Here is a 16,744-nt window from a genome sequence, read left to right as displayed (position 1 = left end):
ATTGAAAAATGTCATTTTTAAAATGTATCCTTTTTTCACCATATCCGTTACGGATTATCCGTAATAATTCATTTTTGCCGGATACAATTTTGAAAAAAGTACATTTCGTCATTATCCGTATTTGTGTTTAAAGAAAATGGTCATTATGTATTCATTCTTCACGCGTCACCCTGTCCCTAGACCAAACTTTGGGCAAACCTTTTGACCCCACATTGAGTGGACAAAATTGGCCGGTGGGTCAAATGGTCCCAGCAACTCTGCAGAACTACTTCCTTCGTCATGGAAATCTGACCAGAACTGGGCTCATGGGACCAATTGGGGGGGTAATTCAACATTGATGTACTACACTGCTGATGGGGATGTCGTACAACTTCATGTCAAAAAATCTAAACCATCCTTTAAGTTGTGTGTCACATATTTGTTGACTTTGTTTGGCACCATGGTTGAGATAATCAGATTGCTGCATGTGAAAAACGACTTAAAGATTGATTGACTTGCAAGTCATGTTGCCCACTTGTATGGTAACAGGTTAAATTACTTTGGAATCAACCACCGGGCCGGATACAAATGCTTGGCGGGCCAAATTTTAGAGGTATTTTTCCCACCTCTTCAAGTGCTTCATTCACTTACACAGTGCAATTGGAAGGCTGAAAATGGCTCGGTGTTTGTCACAATGCCTCCACTTTATTAGGTTTTCTTCAGCTCGCCACTATTTTGGTTTCTAAGGTTACTTGGTAAACTTGTCCATAATATGTGTGGTGCACGGTGCTGACACTCAACAACTCAAGTTGTTGTCTTATTCCATCAAGTCATCATAAAAAAGGCCTGCTATCTACTACTTTTGTTAATTTTAAGTTAGCAGGCATAGACAGTGGTAACGGTAACCTCTATTGACTGGCCACAACATTAGAAAACCCATGCACACATGGGAAGAACATGCAAATGCCAAACAGACATGCCAAGCGGAGAATCGAACCCAGGTCTTCCCGATCGCCTGACTGTGTGGCCCACATGCTAACCACTTGACTACTGTACAACAGCCCCCTACATTAAAATCACTCAATAAAATTAAATAAAAACATTTAGTCGTTTGTTGGCCAATTTACTAACCTGAACACTGGCAGCCAACGGAAAGTTGTGTTTAAAACATGTTAATTTTTTTCAAGTTAAAATATAGCACTAATTCCATTCCGTCACTGTCTTTGGTTTTGTGGCTAAATCAGCCATCATGCCACTATCCTTCAGAAACCTTCTACCTGGTGAGGTCATTCAAAGTTTTCATCCCTGACAGCAGTAATTATATGATGTAATTAAGTGATGATTGGAGGAAGTACATAGAGTAATAAGAAGGTATGGATCAGACAATCTGGGCTTGTTAAAAGTTACTGTATTGAATGGTGCGTATACCGCCTGCAGAGAGGGCAGTTTCATTAGATGGGGGTGTCTTGGATGAGATTATAATGAAGTGGAGACTTATATTAGTAAAACGCAAGCTGACAAGGTCTAGAATATGTAATTACCACTAGCCTTGAATCTTAAATAGCAACACTGAGGTATGTGGACATGTAGTAGACATTTTGCAAGAGCTTTTTTTTTCCAAAATTTTGTCAGTTTCATTGTGTAAATAAAATCTGCTACCACATCATAAACATGTATTTGCTGAAGCATGAATTACGATACAAGGCTGACAAGACAAAAAGACGGATTGGCACCGGATACACCGAGGCATAAATCGTGAAACATTTTACTGATTGAGCGCAATCCCAACAGTAAATTCTGCAGGACAAGAATGGGACAAGCGGGATCAAATGGGAAAGACAAGTTGCATCATACGCACAGCATTAATTACATAGGCACAATACAAATACGACAATATCAAAGATCTTATAAACTATAATAATAATCAGTTTTTACTCCTTGTCAGAGGCATATTGAATTAACATGTTTATGTAGTATTTATATGCATTATGAATTTCTTTATGTATGTAAAACTATAATTGTAAAATGAAAAAAATGTTTTGTGTCAACATTTTTTGCTTTCTGGAATGGATAAATTGGATTAACTTATTTCTTATGAGAAAAATTGATTCGTTGAGCGTCCATTTCAGTTTTTTCGGACATTGTCAAATAAAGGTTCCACATAAGTATGGACTTATGGACTTAGAAAGACCATTGGCTCCAAACCTCTCATTTCACTACTCAACCAAAATCATGCCTTGCAGTACAACCAGATGGAGTCTTTGCAGTACTTGTAAAGTACTTCGCAAAGTACGATGCCAGGACAATTTGTTGATGTTGTTTTGGCAGGGTGCTGCAGACAGTAGCCTGTTTGTTTTTGCAATAAAGAGATTGTTGATCAACCACCTCCCCGTCCACATTACAATTTGAGTAGAAGTTAGAATAAGATCTTTATGCTAATTGGCAATTGCAGTCACAGTTGAGCGATTGAAACAAATATGGTGCACAGTGCTCTCTGACTACATTGTGGTTTACCTTTCACGGATTTGCAATTTTGCTTTTTTTTTTTATGATTGCTGTCGCATAAATGCTGTGTCCTTATGGTGTATTAGAGCAATCTATATGTGCTCTTTTTTATGTGCCCGTTATTGTATTACTACAGTAGAGGGTGTTGAATAATTATGTGAGAGTTGAAGATGCATTCCACTGGAATAAATATGTTGTCCCTAAACAGTCCCTGTAACAGTCCTGATTGTCTTGACAGTCCTAATGAAGGGAAAACCTGTCCATTGTGTTCTACGTTCTGATTGCATATAGACCATTCTAAATTAATGTCCTCTGCAGCACTGCATAGTTTCCTGTTTGCTAGCAATCTTGGCGCTATTATGGAATACTGTAATATATTGTACTGGAGGACTATGAGATGGAGTAAAATACTACAACAAGAGTAATAGGTTTTAACAAGGATACAAAAACTGTACAACTGAACCACAATGGGGCGAGTGGAGTAAATATGATGAGTCACTTTCTTTCTTCAGTCCAAGAGATTGATCATTAAAAGTCAAACATAATTTGTGTGTTTAAACAAGAGAGAAAAGTCAGATGTTTTGCAGCCTTTAAACATATAATAATTGCAAACAAAGTTGGCTGCTTTGCAGATTTCACTTATTGCGGGCTATTTTGCAAACAAATTCCCGGCGATAAACGAGGGAACACTGTATTTTAATATTAGGCAAATAATAATATTATTTTATTTAAGGTATTAAGTTTATACTGTACTTACAATTGGAAATACTACAACACCTGAACATTCCAATTACTAAATGGTAATTTCCATAATTTAGTTATTAGTTATTCAGTTATATCTTCACCGTTTTATTTTAAATCAGGTTTTGGGATGTCTAAAGGCAAAATCATTACATCACTTGCATGACTTACTTGACACAAATGCAAGCTAGAGCAAACAAGAATGAATGATGGTGTACATAAAATTGAGTCCATTAAGCTTTAACAGATTGATCCGACCTCTAAATAATGCAGGCATTGAAAAAGACAAATGCTGGATCTATCCAATGCTACTGCATGATGCATCCATGGAGGGCAGATGGTTGCACCCATGTTGCTTCTCAACTGTGCAGTGAGAAAAAAAAATCAATTGTGTATCATGAATAAGGCACTAGTGTGTTGATCCAAGACCTCAACTTGAAATAATAGAGCTATTAACTGTTAGCAATGTCTTGAGAATATTCAGTGAGATACTTGTCGAAAAGGAAGTACTGCATATGGTATAGTCCTATTAAAGTTAGAGATTCAAAGGCCAATAAATGACATGTATATATACACAACACTGCCTATTTTGGCACTTATCCCATTTGTTTATGTCTCTGAGTCTTGTATCTTTCAATTAAATGTAATAGATGAATTTGTCCATAGCCTGAGACTTGTTCTCATCTTTTTTAATGTCCCTCCTGTTAGAAGTGACTCACATATGGTCAGCGCCCACTATCATTTGCTTCTTGATGTACTGGGCATGCTGGTGATTTAGAAGCTGCCAGAGTGGCTCGTGTCCACAGATGGCCGGGGCTTATTGCCGCCTCGGAGCAACACCCATGTCCTTCACAAGGTCGCTGATCTCGCTGCAGGAAGCTGCAGATTGTAAACGTTCAAGGCCAGCGCAATTTCATCAACTGGCCTGATTGAACTTGTCTAAATGCTCAGGATCATGCTTTTGATTGTCAATGGGCTTTTAAATGTTTTTAAGATCAAGACATAAACATGTCATATACGTCTGTGTTTCAAAAACCCAACAGCAGAAAAAAAAGTTTAATATATGGCACACAATTTGCAAAATTAAATGGGTTATTGAATTTTACCAATAATAAAACACATACACTTAAATTATCCTATATCTCTGTCCTCAACACTCGAACAAGCATACTCACACCAGCATTCACAGACATCAGAACTCCGAATATAATATAATTAATATATTGTTACAGCATCATATGAAGACATCCGCTGGCATTGTGAAAGATATGAATTAAGGATGGCATAGGCATGAACTCAAGTGGCTCTTTATTGTCGCCCAGCTTTGTCTCACAAGATCACATATTACAGCAGACAAGAGCTCCAAGCCAAACAACACACTTCTGGCTTTCACAGTAAAAAATGTTTTATGTTACATCCTGCCTGATTACACTCAACAAAATAAGGGTCCCAGAAAAGTGGCTTACATGGCCCCCTCAACCCCAAACAAAAATAAATACACTTACAAAAATCAGATACACTTTGAAATCCATTTTAATTTCCGTCTGTCTTCTTTAAAAAATATTGTAATAATTTGTAATCCTGTCCAATCATTTGTCTTTCTTTTAAATAAATACAGTGAAAACTAGCATTTTTCTTAGTTGCAGATGGTGATTAATCATGAAAAATTTATTCAACTCTGATTAATCTGATTAATCATTTTAATCAGATACACGTCTGTTTGTGTTCAAGGCCATAAATGGTCTGAACTTGGACTGAACTTTTAACTGTCCATCACCACTTGAGAAGTCTTTTTTCAGAAGTCACTTTGGAAAATCCTGAGGATGAGATACCAAAAAATGAGGGGATTGCTTTTTTGCTGCCTTTGCCCTCGAGCTGTGAAAATAAGTCCCTCCCGTTTGCACTACAGTCTATCACGGAGGTATCAGTTTTGAAATCTCATTTAAAAACTCATTTACGGTATTCAGACTGGTATGACACTAGCCATATTTCAAGGATGAGAACAGAAGCAAAAAAAGTTGGATGAAAAAAATTACACAAACCGTTACTTGCACTATAACTGGGTTGTCAAATGATTAAATCTGTGTATTTGTATATAAAACTTCTCAATTTTGCCAAAAATGCTTCACAACAATGTACAGTTCTATTCCAACTAACACAGTTACACCACAAGCCTCTGCTTCTGCTGTTGATCGCAGCTGCAAAATAACCTACAATGAAGCTAAAGCAAGGTGACAAAGAAGGTGAGAAACACGACTGAACTCAAAAAATACAATGGTGTGAAATTTTTTTTTTGCCCCCTTCCACAGACGGAAGAGTGGATACCAGCTCTCAGTTTCGCTACAAAGACTCAACACGATGTTTGCTTTCCGTCAGCCGTTTTTACCTGAGTACTGGAGCACACGTCCTGTGCTGGAAGACACAGCCATCGCAAGGAGAGCAGACATTGTAAGTGTTGTTGTCGCTGCTGTTGTTGTTTAGCATAAGTATGTGTATCAATGCACAAGAAAATAATTTTTGGTAGTGTTTTAAATCATCAAACTACAGCAAGATACTGCAACTATTATCATCACTCTACATGTTAATGCATGATCAGAGTGTGTATATCAAGTGATGCAATGTCGTTAAGAGTTTGCATCACTAGCTGAAATTAACACATTTTCAGAAGCTTTCTGAAATTAACTAATTTCCTCATGTTATAATACATAGGAAAGGAAAATAAATATGTGTTCATGTTTCACAAAAAGTATTGTAAATAATGAAAAAAAAATCACAAATTAAAAAAAAAATACAGTTCTCCTATTGCAAATTATTGCAAAAGTTACTCAAGACATTTTCTTCTATTATTCAATGGTAATATATTTCATCTCAACCCAACAATAACTTCACAACATTTAAAAATAAATAATACATAAGTGCATCAGCGGGCTGCACGGCGACCGAGTGGTTAGCGCGTAGGCCTCATAGCTAGGAGACCCGAGTTCAATTACACCCTCGGCCATCTCTGTGTGGAGTTTCCATGTTCTCCCCGTGCATGCGTGGGTTTTCTCCGGGTACTCCGGTTTCCTCCCACATTCCAAAAACATGCTAGGTTAATTGGTGACTTCAAATTGTGCATAGGTATGAATGTGAGTGTGAATGGTTGTTTGTCTATGTGTGCCCTGTGATTGGCTGGCGACCAGTCCAGGGTGTAACCCGCCTCTCGCCTGAAGACAGCTGGGAAAGGCTCCAGTACCCCCGCGACCCTCTTGAGGATAAGCAGTAGAAAATGAATGAATGAATGAATAAATGAATAAGTGCATCAGCAGGTAGAATGATGTGATTGGGTTGTTTGTGCATTAGAAATGAAATATGACACAAGTCAAGGCCAAATGTACCTAATAAATAGACACTCACCCTGAATGTAAAGCAGTGCCAAGGACGCAGAGGGGGCTGAGTGATGTGTAATTAAGTCCCTCTCCTCTCTCGCTGGTAGAAGTGCTGTAGACTTTAATTATCTGCATTTGCTACACTACTGATATGGACCAAATGCCTCAGGACCCAGTCAAGGTGGTTGTGAAGGCACCATTTTGAATTTAAAATAATAATTTGGTTTATTGCTTCTTTGTCTGTTTATTAAGAATGTACTCATACTAGGTTATTTTTTACCTTGCTGGACTTGGGTATGATTCCTTCTTGTTTCCGTCCCTGGTGGTCTGAAATCGCTTGTCACATCACTACACTGCTTTATTACTGTACACCAAATTCTCAGACTTTTGGACTATTTTCAGTCCTATTTTGAATTGTTCTGATTATTTCTTTTGCGTCAGGCGGCTGTGATTAATTTAATTAAGAGGAGTGATCAAATTAATTAAAAGCATGATGTGGGCTGCATTACTTTGAATCTTTATATTTTATTTCTATTGTAAACTGTCTACAATTAGTTATAATAAAGAACTTGTAAGGCGCGATTGCTGTTGCGCTGTGCCCTGACTCACCAACTCCAATTGCGCCAAAGGTGGTAAAGTATGCTGACCTTTAGCGTGACTTATGGAGGAAAGCAGACGACCACATGAGATCACATTTCCAACTTAGAAGTGACATTTTTAATCAGGATTTTATGAAAATAGGAGATATCACAGCACAGTTGGGATTGTTTCCTGGTGGCAAAGTAGACACATGGGCGCACTGTGTGAAGTAAACTCAGCAAGATTAAAATTAGCTTTGGCAGATGAGGTTGCCATCATGGTTAGGCTGGCAGATATATTTAGACAATGATTTATTCCACACCAAAGAAAAAAATAACAAAGCTGTACTTTAGGGGCAGTTAAGAAATCATCATCAATGTGTGTAGTTATATTTCTGTATGTGATTATTCAATGATTATCGTATATAGAAAGCACATTATCAAATGATGTAGTGTCATGTTGAGGCCTTAGTGTGGTTTAGACACACACACGCATTTACCATAACCATTTATTTATTAGTTTTGCCACTCAGGGTCACTGGTGGCCTGGATTCTATCCCATCCGACAGAGGTGAGAAAAACCCTGGACTTGTTGCCACCCAATCCCACAGGACAAAGAAACATTCAGGTCTAAATTTACAATAAGGCAATACAATTTACTGAGGAACTAATGAAGAACTAATGAGTAGTAGCTAATTAACCTCTCATTAATTACCATATTGCAAAGTGTTACCAGCTCATGTTCACACCTAGGGGCATTTTCACACCCAATTAAAACATGCTTGTTTTTGGACTGTGGGGGAACACTGGAATGACCCATGCAAGCATGGAGAGAACATGCAAACACTGCAGGTCAGAGATACTGGCGGGCGGATGTATACATATATCGATAATATCAATCTAATGTTGCTATAAATATTGACCAATACCAATGTTAAATGATCAATGCTTCAGTTTGTTTCCTGTCCGACTGCAGCGGAACTCTATTTCCAAATTATATAAATACAAAATTTGCAATGACTATACAGCACTGGTGAACGTCTACGGTAATCTAATATCACACACATGTTGTCTTTATGCAGCAAAATAATGATAGCGTACAAAGCGACCAGTGGAGCAAGACAGGTCAAGACTGATCTTGGGTACTAACACTAATACATATTTGTGTGGATAATTACAAAACAAAAGTCCTGAGCTCATATAATGCTATGTCAATAAGAATCATTAAAGAACAACATCACATTAACCTTTCTGATGCAAGTCCTAACTCCTGTTCCTTTTTTTCATAATTTTTCTTATTTGCATATTCATGCAGTGCAGAGCTAAAAGTAAGTGATATTTTGTTGTCCACCTGAATCCAATTGATATGGTTTAGTTTTTAAGAATGGTTTACAAACTGTGAGTCTACCTTTCTTTCTGTCTTTCTTTCTTCTTAATTTATTTCAGACATGCATGCTATGTTACATTATTCTTTCTCACATTTACACTTACAATACACTTACAATATCTATTTATATATATATGTATATATATATATATATATATATATAGTATACACATACATATACACACACACGCACACAAACATATATATACACATGCACATACATATATACACATACATACATGCACACACACAACACCTCATTACTACACATGTCTGAAAAGGAGCAGGAAGAAGCAAAGCTTATTAAATTCTACCCCTTCTCCATGCCATAGCAGTTACCAATTCAATATGTGATTTTTTTTCCACACATATAATCACAGAATCTTACATAAGACAAAACAACAAAAGATGAGTGGGAACATCGGACACCGGACACCCCAGCAAAACCCCAGGACATTGGTAACCCTTTACCTGTTGACGGTTGAAATACTGTATATATACATACATTGTGGAAACACTACATATGGTCGACTGATCAACCTTACCATCCTGCATCCTCACACAGACACGAGTGTCATATTTCCTGGAGGCATTTTTTATAACAAACAAACAACAGCAGTGGCATGTCACTGTGAATGATGAATACCTTGTAACCTTTCTGTATGGGCCCTATGTTTCATCAGCCCCCTGCAGTCACATCGTGTTTGTGCAGACTCAGTTATTGTGAGCTGCTCCGGCTAATTGTTTAACTTGTTCTTGTCAATCAAGCATATCCCAACTGTCACCACCTCCCAGATGATGTCAAAATGAGCCGCCTGAGCCATGCTGGTCTTCGAATAGAAGCCATGCACTTGTAAGAAGCATTTTTATTCCATTAATGGATGGTAGTAGATCTATGCACACTAGTACATGTGCTTACATGCACAATTCATTTTCCGTGTTTCATTTTTGCACAGCAGGAAAAATTTAATTGCATTTATGTTGGCTTCATGAATCAAAAGTGTCCAATAAATATTCATATTTACAAATAAATTACAAACTGGTGCTTGTGTTCAAACAACAAAAACAATACAGCAGCATATCCCAGCTCCATAAAAGTGTCTTGACTGAATGAAAATAATCTGGAAACCATAGGGGAAGGCCAGTGTTTAAAAAAATAATATATCACATTATATTATAAGAGTGATAGTCATGCTCCAAAAATCACAAAAAGACACACAATGCTTGCTGATTGCATTGGTATAAACTTGCCAATTGAGGGGAACCTCCACTATATATGGTGAATAATGATGGGCTCTGACATTGACATCAACCACCATAAACATCACCACTTTCACTATAGCTGCCGGAATATTTTTTTTCACTGGTGACTGATATTTTTATGAACATATGGATGACATCTAACGATTCTGAAATGGATACAGGGGACTTTAAAGGTAAGGGTGTTATCTCCCAAGCATTTCCCATCGTGACAGGCTTAGGAAAATGTTTGGAGCCAAAATGGTTCCACTTGGCTGGGGAGAATTTGTTGAATCACAAAACAATTCTTCACCAAGTCCTTGGCTCACGTGAAGCATTAAATTCAAGCAGCAGCAAAAGAGCCTTTGGGTTGGCTGTAAATTTGCATAAAGTGATTTTTTTTTTTTTTGCCTCCACTTCAATCTAAGAAATTCAAGCTTTTCACATTTTAATCATGGCTCCCGTTGACGCCACTGGGGGGTTTGGATCTTAAGATAGCACCCTCAAGGATAAGCAACATTTTCATAATGGGAAATTTGAATATACGGGAGCTTGGTTTCTGACAAAAATTATGGCTTTGGTCTTTGTTATGGTGTGCCTAACAAACTGGTCCACAGAATCGAATGCCCAAACAAAGTATCCATCCAGTGGAAAAGGCATAGTGGCTCTTTTAGAATTGGGACATCATGGACCGATTCCAACTAGGGAATCCTTTAATCATCTGTATTATGTGTGGGTGGATTTTTTTTTTTTTGCTCAGAGATTGCACACAGAATGATGAATCACTTTTATCTGTCTCCTTTCTTCCTCTTAATAAGTGTTGTGTACTGATGAGGTGTTCAAGAGCACTGCATATTTAGTTAGGGGAATTCAAGGAATCGAACTTCATCTAAAATAACATATCACGTTGAGAGTCGGTTATCACTCAATGTTTGGAGGAGTTCTGCATTCTCCATAACCACTTATGAAAACTCTTCAAAAGAATTCATGGTCTTTTATTATAAGTTATTCATCAAAGCCTCTTTCAAGAGTGAGTTGATTTAAAGCAGTGGTTCTCGACTATCTTCTATAATGCTCCTCTCAGGAACACAAACACAATTGAAAACCTGATATATATATTTTATTACTTTCTGTACAGACTGAACTAAACACTAAAAACACAACATGCGTACCTGGAAAGCAGTCAACCATACAATTGTATTCAATGGTCAAAGTACATGGCAATTTGTACATATTGGCATTTAAAGTTACTTGTGCTCACCCCTCTATTTGCAAAGCACTGATTTAAAGGGGGGGACCAAGTGGTTAGCGCGCAGGCCACACAGCTAGGAGACCAGAGTTCGATTCCACACTCCACACCAGTTTGCATGTTCTCCCCGTGCATGCGTTTCAGGGAATACAACATTCTAACTACATTTATAGGTCAGAAAAGTGGAAAAAGCATAATAAATCCCCATTAAAGCTGTAGTAAAAAGCAAACCTTACCCTCATGCCAAGCTCGATGTTCTCCCCACCGTAGACCTCCATACCGGGATCCAGCAGACCAATCTCTCCGAAGTATACACGATCTACCACAAAGGAGCATCCAATCATCGCTGGGGTTCTGGAAATGAGACATCAACAACAGCTGAGTGTGGTAAAAACAACAGATACAGATAGTGGGGTACTTGCTGATCCCTACTGCGTTGGTAGCAGCCTCATGGATCAGTAATAATCAGCCAAACATCCTTACCTTAGATTTATTGATTGATTGAAGAGAAAAGCAATCATGAGGAAAGCAGTTGGTTAACAGTATGTCTCTTAAACAACGCAAGAGCCTGGGCTGATGAAGAAATGATCGTCACGTATGTTACATAGCATGCCATGGCTGAAGACAAGAATGGATGTTAATATCAGCACCCTCGCTAGTCACCAGGAAAGACATCAACATAACAAAACTCTAAAATTTGGAACATCTTTGCCAATAACTCTGGCTCACTCATTGGCTTGATATGTGTCGAGAAAGTAGCAAACAGCAAAAAAGTTACAGTTTAAAGACATTTTTTCTGAAAAGTAAACAACTGCAGATGGGTGTGAGAGAGCAATTTTGGAACAGTGTTTACTGTGCTCTCGCAGTGTGTATATAAATGTAACTGTGAAAATGTGTGTACAGATTCAATGTCTACAATGTAGATTATATGGCACGTATTATGCTGCTGGAAATGTTTTAAAAGCAGATATAGAAACATCTTCATCTTCAAGTTATATTGTAGTCTGATTAAGTGGCAAGTATTGTCTTTTTGAAAAAAAAAAAACAAAAAACAAACAAGTGAGCTGTTTTATTGCTTATTGAGGTGCAATATAAAAAAAAACTGTATTATGGAAAGCAGGACGTGAACAAATGTAACAGTTACTGATTGTAAAAGTACCAGATGGAGGGGTAGGATTTAATAAGCTTTGCTTCTTCCTACTCCTTTTGGACATATGGAACTGTGAACTGATTATGTGATGCATTCAATTGTAATCTGATGCATGTTCAAATGAAATAAAACCATTACCATTATCATTACGAATAATCCAGTCCAGATTTGAAAACAGGCCTCCAGCTAGTAGGTCCTAACCCCTTTTATACATATACTATACTGACAGTTACTATGGTACACATTATGTCATTGTATGGTCATATCACCTCGTACTTCGGTATGTGACAAAAATAAAATAAAAATAAAAAAAACTATATTAGGAAAGCAGGAAGTGAACAAATGCAACAGTTACTGATTGTAAAAGTATCAGATGGAGGGGTAGGATTTTATAAGCTCTGCTTCTTCCTACTCCTTTTGGACATGTGGAACTGTGAACTTATTATGGGATGCATTCAATTGAAATCTGATGCATGTTCAAATGAAATAAAACTATTACCATTACCATTATACAGTATAGTCTACTAAAATAATCCATTATTGTTTCTCAACCCCTTTTAAGACTTTAATCTCACTTTTGAAAGCAGCTGAACCTGAATGAGAGCTTGGGTTACCATGTACATAAAGCAAGTGTTGGTGAGTGTTCTTTACAAAAGCCGGGTAACCCACTCTCACAGCAGTCCCCAGGCTTACTTCTTTACCACTATTACCTGTGAGGTCACATCTTAAGTGCTCTGGGACAAAGACCCATACAAAGCACTCTATTTATTTAGTGTACTGAACTGTGATTTTTCTTTAAAGCGGGTGGCTATATTATTCCAACTCGAAAGATGCCTTGAGGAATTTCAGCATGCAATATAATACACCTTCGCATGCACACACAAACAATATACAGTTAAATATATTGAGTTCTACTTCAGAGTAAACTCCAAAACGGCAACAATGCTTCATTTACATATAATGTGACATCCTTATTAATCAAGATACAGCAACATTGTTATTATTATTGTAAACATCCATCGTTATAACTGGTTTTACTGGTGTATTGATACCTTGCTACACCATACTGGCACACTAATGCTGTGTTTTTATTTTTGAGTTTGGAAAAGTTATGCGTTCGTTTCTGTATTGCTATGTGAAAATACATGTTATCATGTTACTACATGGTTACAGCATATAAAACTAGAAAAAAACAGCAAAAATACATAAAACAGAAGCAGGTTTACAACAATAAAGTCAAAATATTAAGAGAAAAAATATATATAATTGGGGCGGTCTAGTGGTTAGCGCGCAGACCTCACAGCTAGGAGGACCAGGGTTCGATTCCACCCTCGGCCATCTCTGTGTGGAGTTTGCATGTTCTCCCTGTGCATGCGTGGGTAAAAGCGGAGGAAAAGCGGTACAAAATGAATGAATGAATGAATATATATAATTGAATCAGAAAAAAATGTAACTTTACTAGAAAAACATTGTAACATTGGTGGAACAATTTTGGATACCCTTGGCTACACAATTGGCTAAAGTCAATGCGTAATCACTAGAATGATTGTTAGCCAGCAGTTTGTGTGCCTTTTGCAGCCTTTCTCTGTCTTTACTCTTGATTGTGTTCATAGAACCAGAAAGAGCACAGTGTACAAGCGTTGGATGGCCACCCAGCTTGTGTTGTTGATGGGCAGAAACCTTGCGGAACAAGTGGGGGAAATGATTTCCAATAAAAATCCACACTTTACCCTTGAGGCAATCTGTCTATACACACAGCTGCCATTGGAGAACATGAAGCACTTCTAAAATGCCCGATGGCTCGTCCTATCTGACTTACTGCATGTACAAATGATGAAATAATACATTACTTTGATAACCATGAAGAACATATGCACTTGAACTGAGAACATTTACATCTAAATAAATATATCATTCATAGCAGTCCGAGTACGGTAACAATAGGATAGACATACTATGTAGGTATTGTTGTCTGATGGCCAACTATGGCAGATGGTTTGGACTTTTTAATGTCATATACAGTAAATCACCCGTTATATCATGGGATCATATATCATGGGAACCAGGGAGGTACAGTGAGGTTGATGGCTGGTATTAACTGAAACAAGGCTGCACGGCGGTCGAGTGGTTAGCACGCAGGCCTCACAGCGAGGAGACCCGAGTTCAGTTCCACCCTCAGCCATCTCTGTGTGGAGTTTGCATGCCCCCCCCCCCCCCCCCCCCCTGCATGCATGGGTTTTCTCCGGGTACTCCGGATTTCTCCCACATTCCAAAAACATGCTAGGTTAGATTAATTAGGTTAATCTAAGGAAAGATTAATTCGCTGATAAGAAGAATTGTAATCTTCCCTTGGCTTCAAATATATCTGGTATGAATTCATTCATTCATTCGACCACTTATCCTCACGAGGGTCGCAGGCGTGCTGGAACCTATCCCAGCTATCTTATTAGATTGCCAATTAACCTAACCAATTGCCAATTAACCTTTTCGGAATATGGGAGGTGGCTGCACAACTGCCGAGTGGTGAGTGTGCTGTCCACACAGCTCGAAGACCCGAGTTTGATCCCACCCTCGGCCATATCTGTGCGGAGTTTGCATGTTCTCCCGTGCATGCGTGGGTTTTCTCCGGGTACTCCGGTTTCCTCCCACATTCCAAAAACATGCTAGGTTAATTGGCGACTCCAAATTGTCCATAGGTATGAATGTGAGTGTGAATGGTTGTTTGTCTATATGTGCTCTGTGATTGGCTGGCGACCAGACCAGGCTCCAGCACACGCCCGAGACCCTTATGAGGATAAGCAGTAGAAAATGAATGAATGAATGACATAGTGGAAAGGGAAAGCTGATTGAGATTGTATGATCTTGTTCATTCCGCCACTTCATCACTTTTTGCCTCTATTGTGCCTCCTAGTTGATAAAGGAGCTGCTCTGCTGCCATGGCAACCGAATCAAGTCATATTGTTATGTCAGACATATGAAGGTTGCATGTATCCACACCATTGCCATTTTGATGGAGTATTCTGACCAGCAAATAGACACAAAACAGTTGAATCAAATAAATCAGTCAATACATGAGGGGCAACTGATTTGTGTGCATTTGTATTTTAACCTCTCTTTTAATCTAGTCTATTGAAGGTTTGTTACTTGTTTATTTCTGAGCAAACATCTTCTGATTTCCATTATTATCAATGTGGTCTTTGTGGTATTTTCTTTCATCTCTTGATAAATAGGTAATGAATCTTCATCACAAAAAGAAGACACACTTGTTTGTTTCTTTCGGCTTTTTCAAGAAGGCTCACTAAACGGGTTTATACTGTATACTGTGTGTGGTGAGGTTCATGGCTTGTGAGGCACTGACTCCTTTGGAGTTTTTACAGTGTTAATACAGGTTTCTCATTGTGAGGATATCAAGCAAAAATGTTTTCATATACATCTTACCTTTTATTTGTATATGAGTTACATTGACCATTTCCTTCTCCAAGAAAAGTTCCAATAATTTCTTATAAATGTCTGATCGCCTCCTGGTGAGGTTGGATATACTATAATTCTTCATCCTGTCAGTCAGAATAATTCATTCATTAAAACATAAACATATCTTTAATTTATTGGACCTTATGTATTCTGCGATTTTTAGTGAAGAACGCTATTCAAAACTGGAATTGGAATTTTTGTCACGTTCCGGCTTGTGAGCTTTACGGTTCGACCACAGGATGCAGAGATGACGACCTGATTGCAGGTAAAAATATATTTAATGGTGTTATGCAGCAGAACAATATACTAGCATGACCAACTCAAACATGGCAATGACCCGACAAAGGAAAAAGCGCGCACCTGAACTAAATAGGCAACGGAAATAATAGGAAACAGGTGCGGAAGATAATTGAAAGCAAACGGAACACAGAACAGAGCAACACAGGAAGTGAATACAAAATAAAGGCATAAACGAAGAACAGAGGAAAACTAAGCTGTCACAAGGGGGTGAAGCCCGATCGTGACAATTTTACAGAAAATAAATGTAAAACACATAAATGGACAAACGTCTAAATGTATTTTATGTTTTATAATGGATAGATGGATGCCTCATCTGTATCCCCTGGCTGCACATCACTGTCTTATACCCATTTTTTTTAAATAACCCAAATAAAATATACTATACATATGCTAACTGCAACATATTCCAACTTTATATTAGTTGTGTTCTTTTTTTTTTATTTCTAATCAGGGTTTTGCACATATTAGCACTTTCTCACCAAGTGCCTCAATTCATCCGGCAGCATTAAAAAAAAAATAAAAATCAATGTCTGCAGGAAGTGTTACATGGATTAACAGTGTTCCCAATGGAGACAATTTGAATAAATAACAATTATTCACTATCCCTTAAGGGTTGTCAGTATAGCATACTACACATCTGAGGCGGCAGTTGGGGAAATCAAAGAACCGTGTTTAATTTACCTTTGGCGTTTTTAAAGCGAGATTACTACTACTTGATTATACTTTACTAATAATACAGATGACAGTTTATTGCAGTAAAAATGACAACGAATCTGC

General features: G+C 37.9%; 1 protein-coding gene across 2 annotated transcripts in view; it reads right to left on the bottom strand.

Moving 5' to 3' along the window:
- The window catches only part of galnt9 (polypeptide N-acetylgalactosaminyltransferase 9), a 74,545-nt gene that overhangs the window by 16,715 nt on the left and 41,086 nt on the right, over nt 1-16,744 (bottom strand). For both annotated transcript variants that reach the window (XM_058070779.1, XM_058070780.1), the window contains one exon: nt 11,283-11,400. In XM_058070779.1, coding sequence (XP_057926762.1) covers nt 11,283-11,400 — 118 coding nt within the window. The remainder of the gene's footprint in view (nt 1-11,282; nt 11,401-16,744) is intronic.

Source organism: Doryrhamphus excisus, chromosome 4, assembly GCF_030265055.1.
Source record: "Doryrhamphus excisus isolate RoL2022-K1 chromosome 4, RoL_Dexc_1.0, whole genome shotgun sequence".
Lineage (NCBI taxonomy): Eukaryota > Metazoa > Chordata > Actinopteri > Syngnathiformes > Syngnathidae > Doryrhamphus > Doryrhamphus excisus.
Note: the sequence above shows the minus strand (reverse complement) of the source record. Positions and strands in the feature narration are given on the sequence as shown.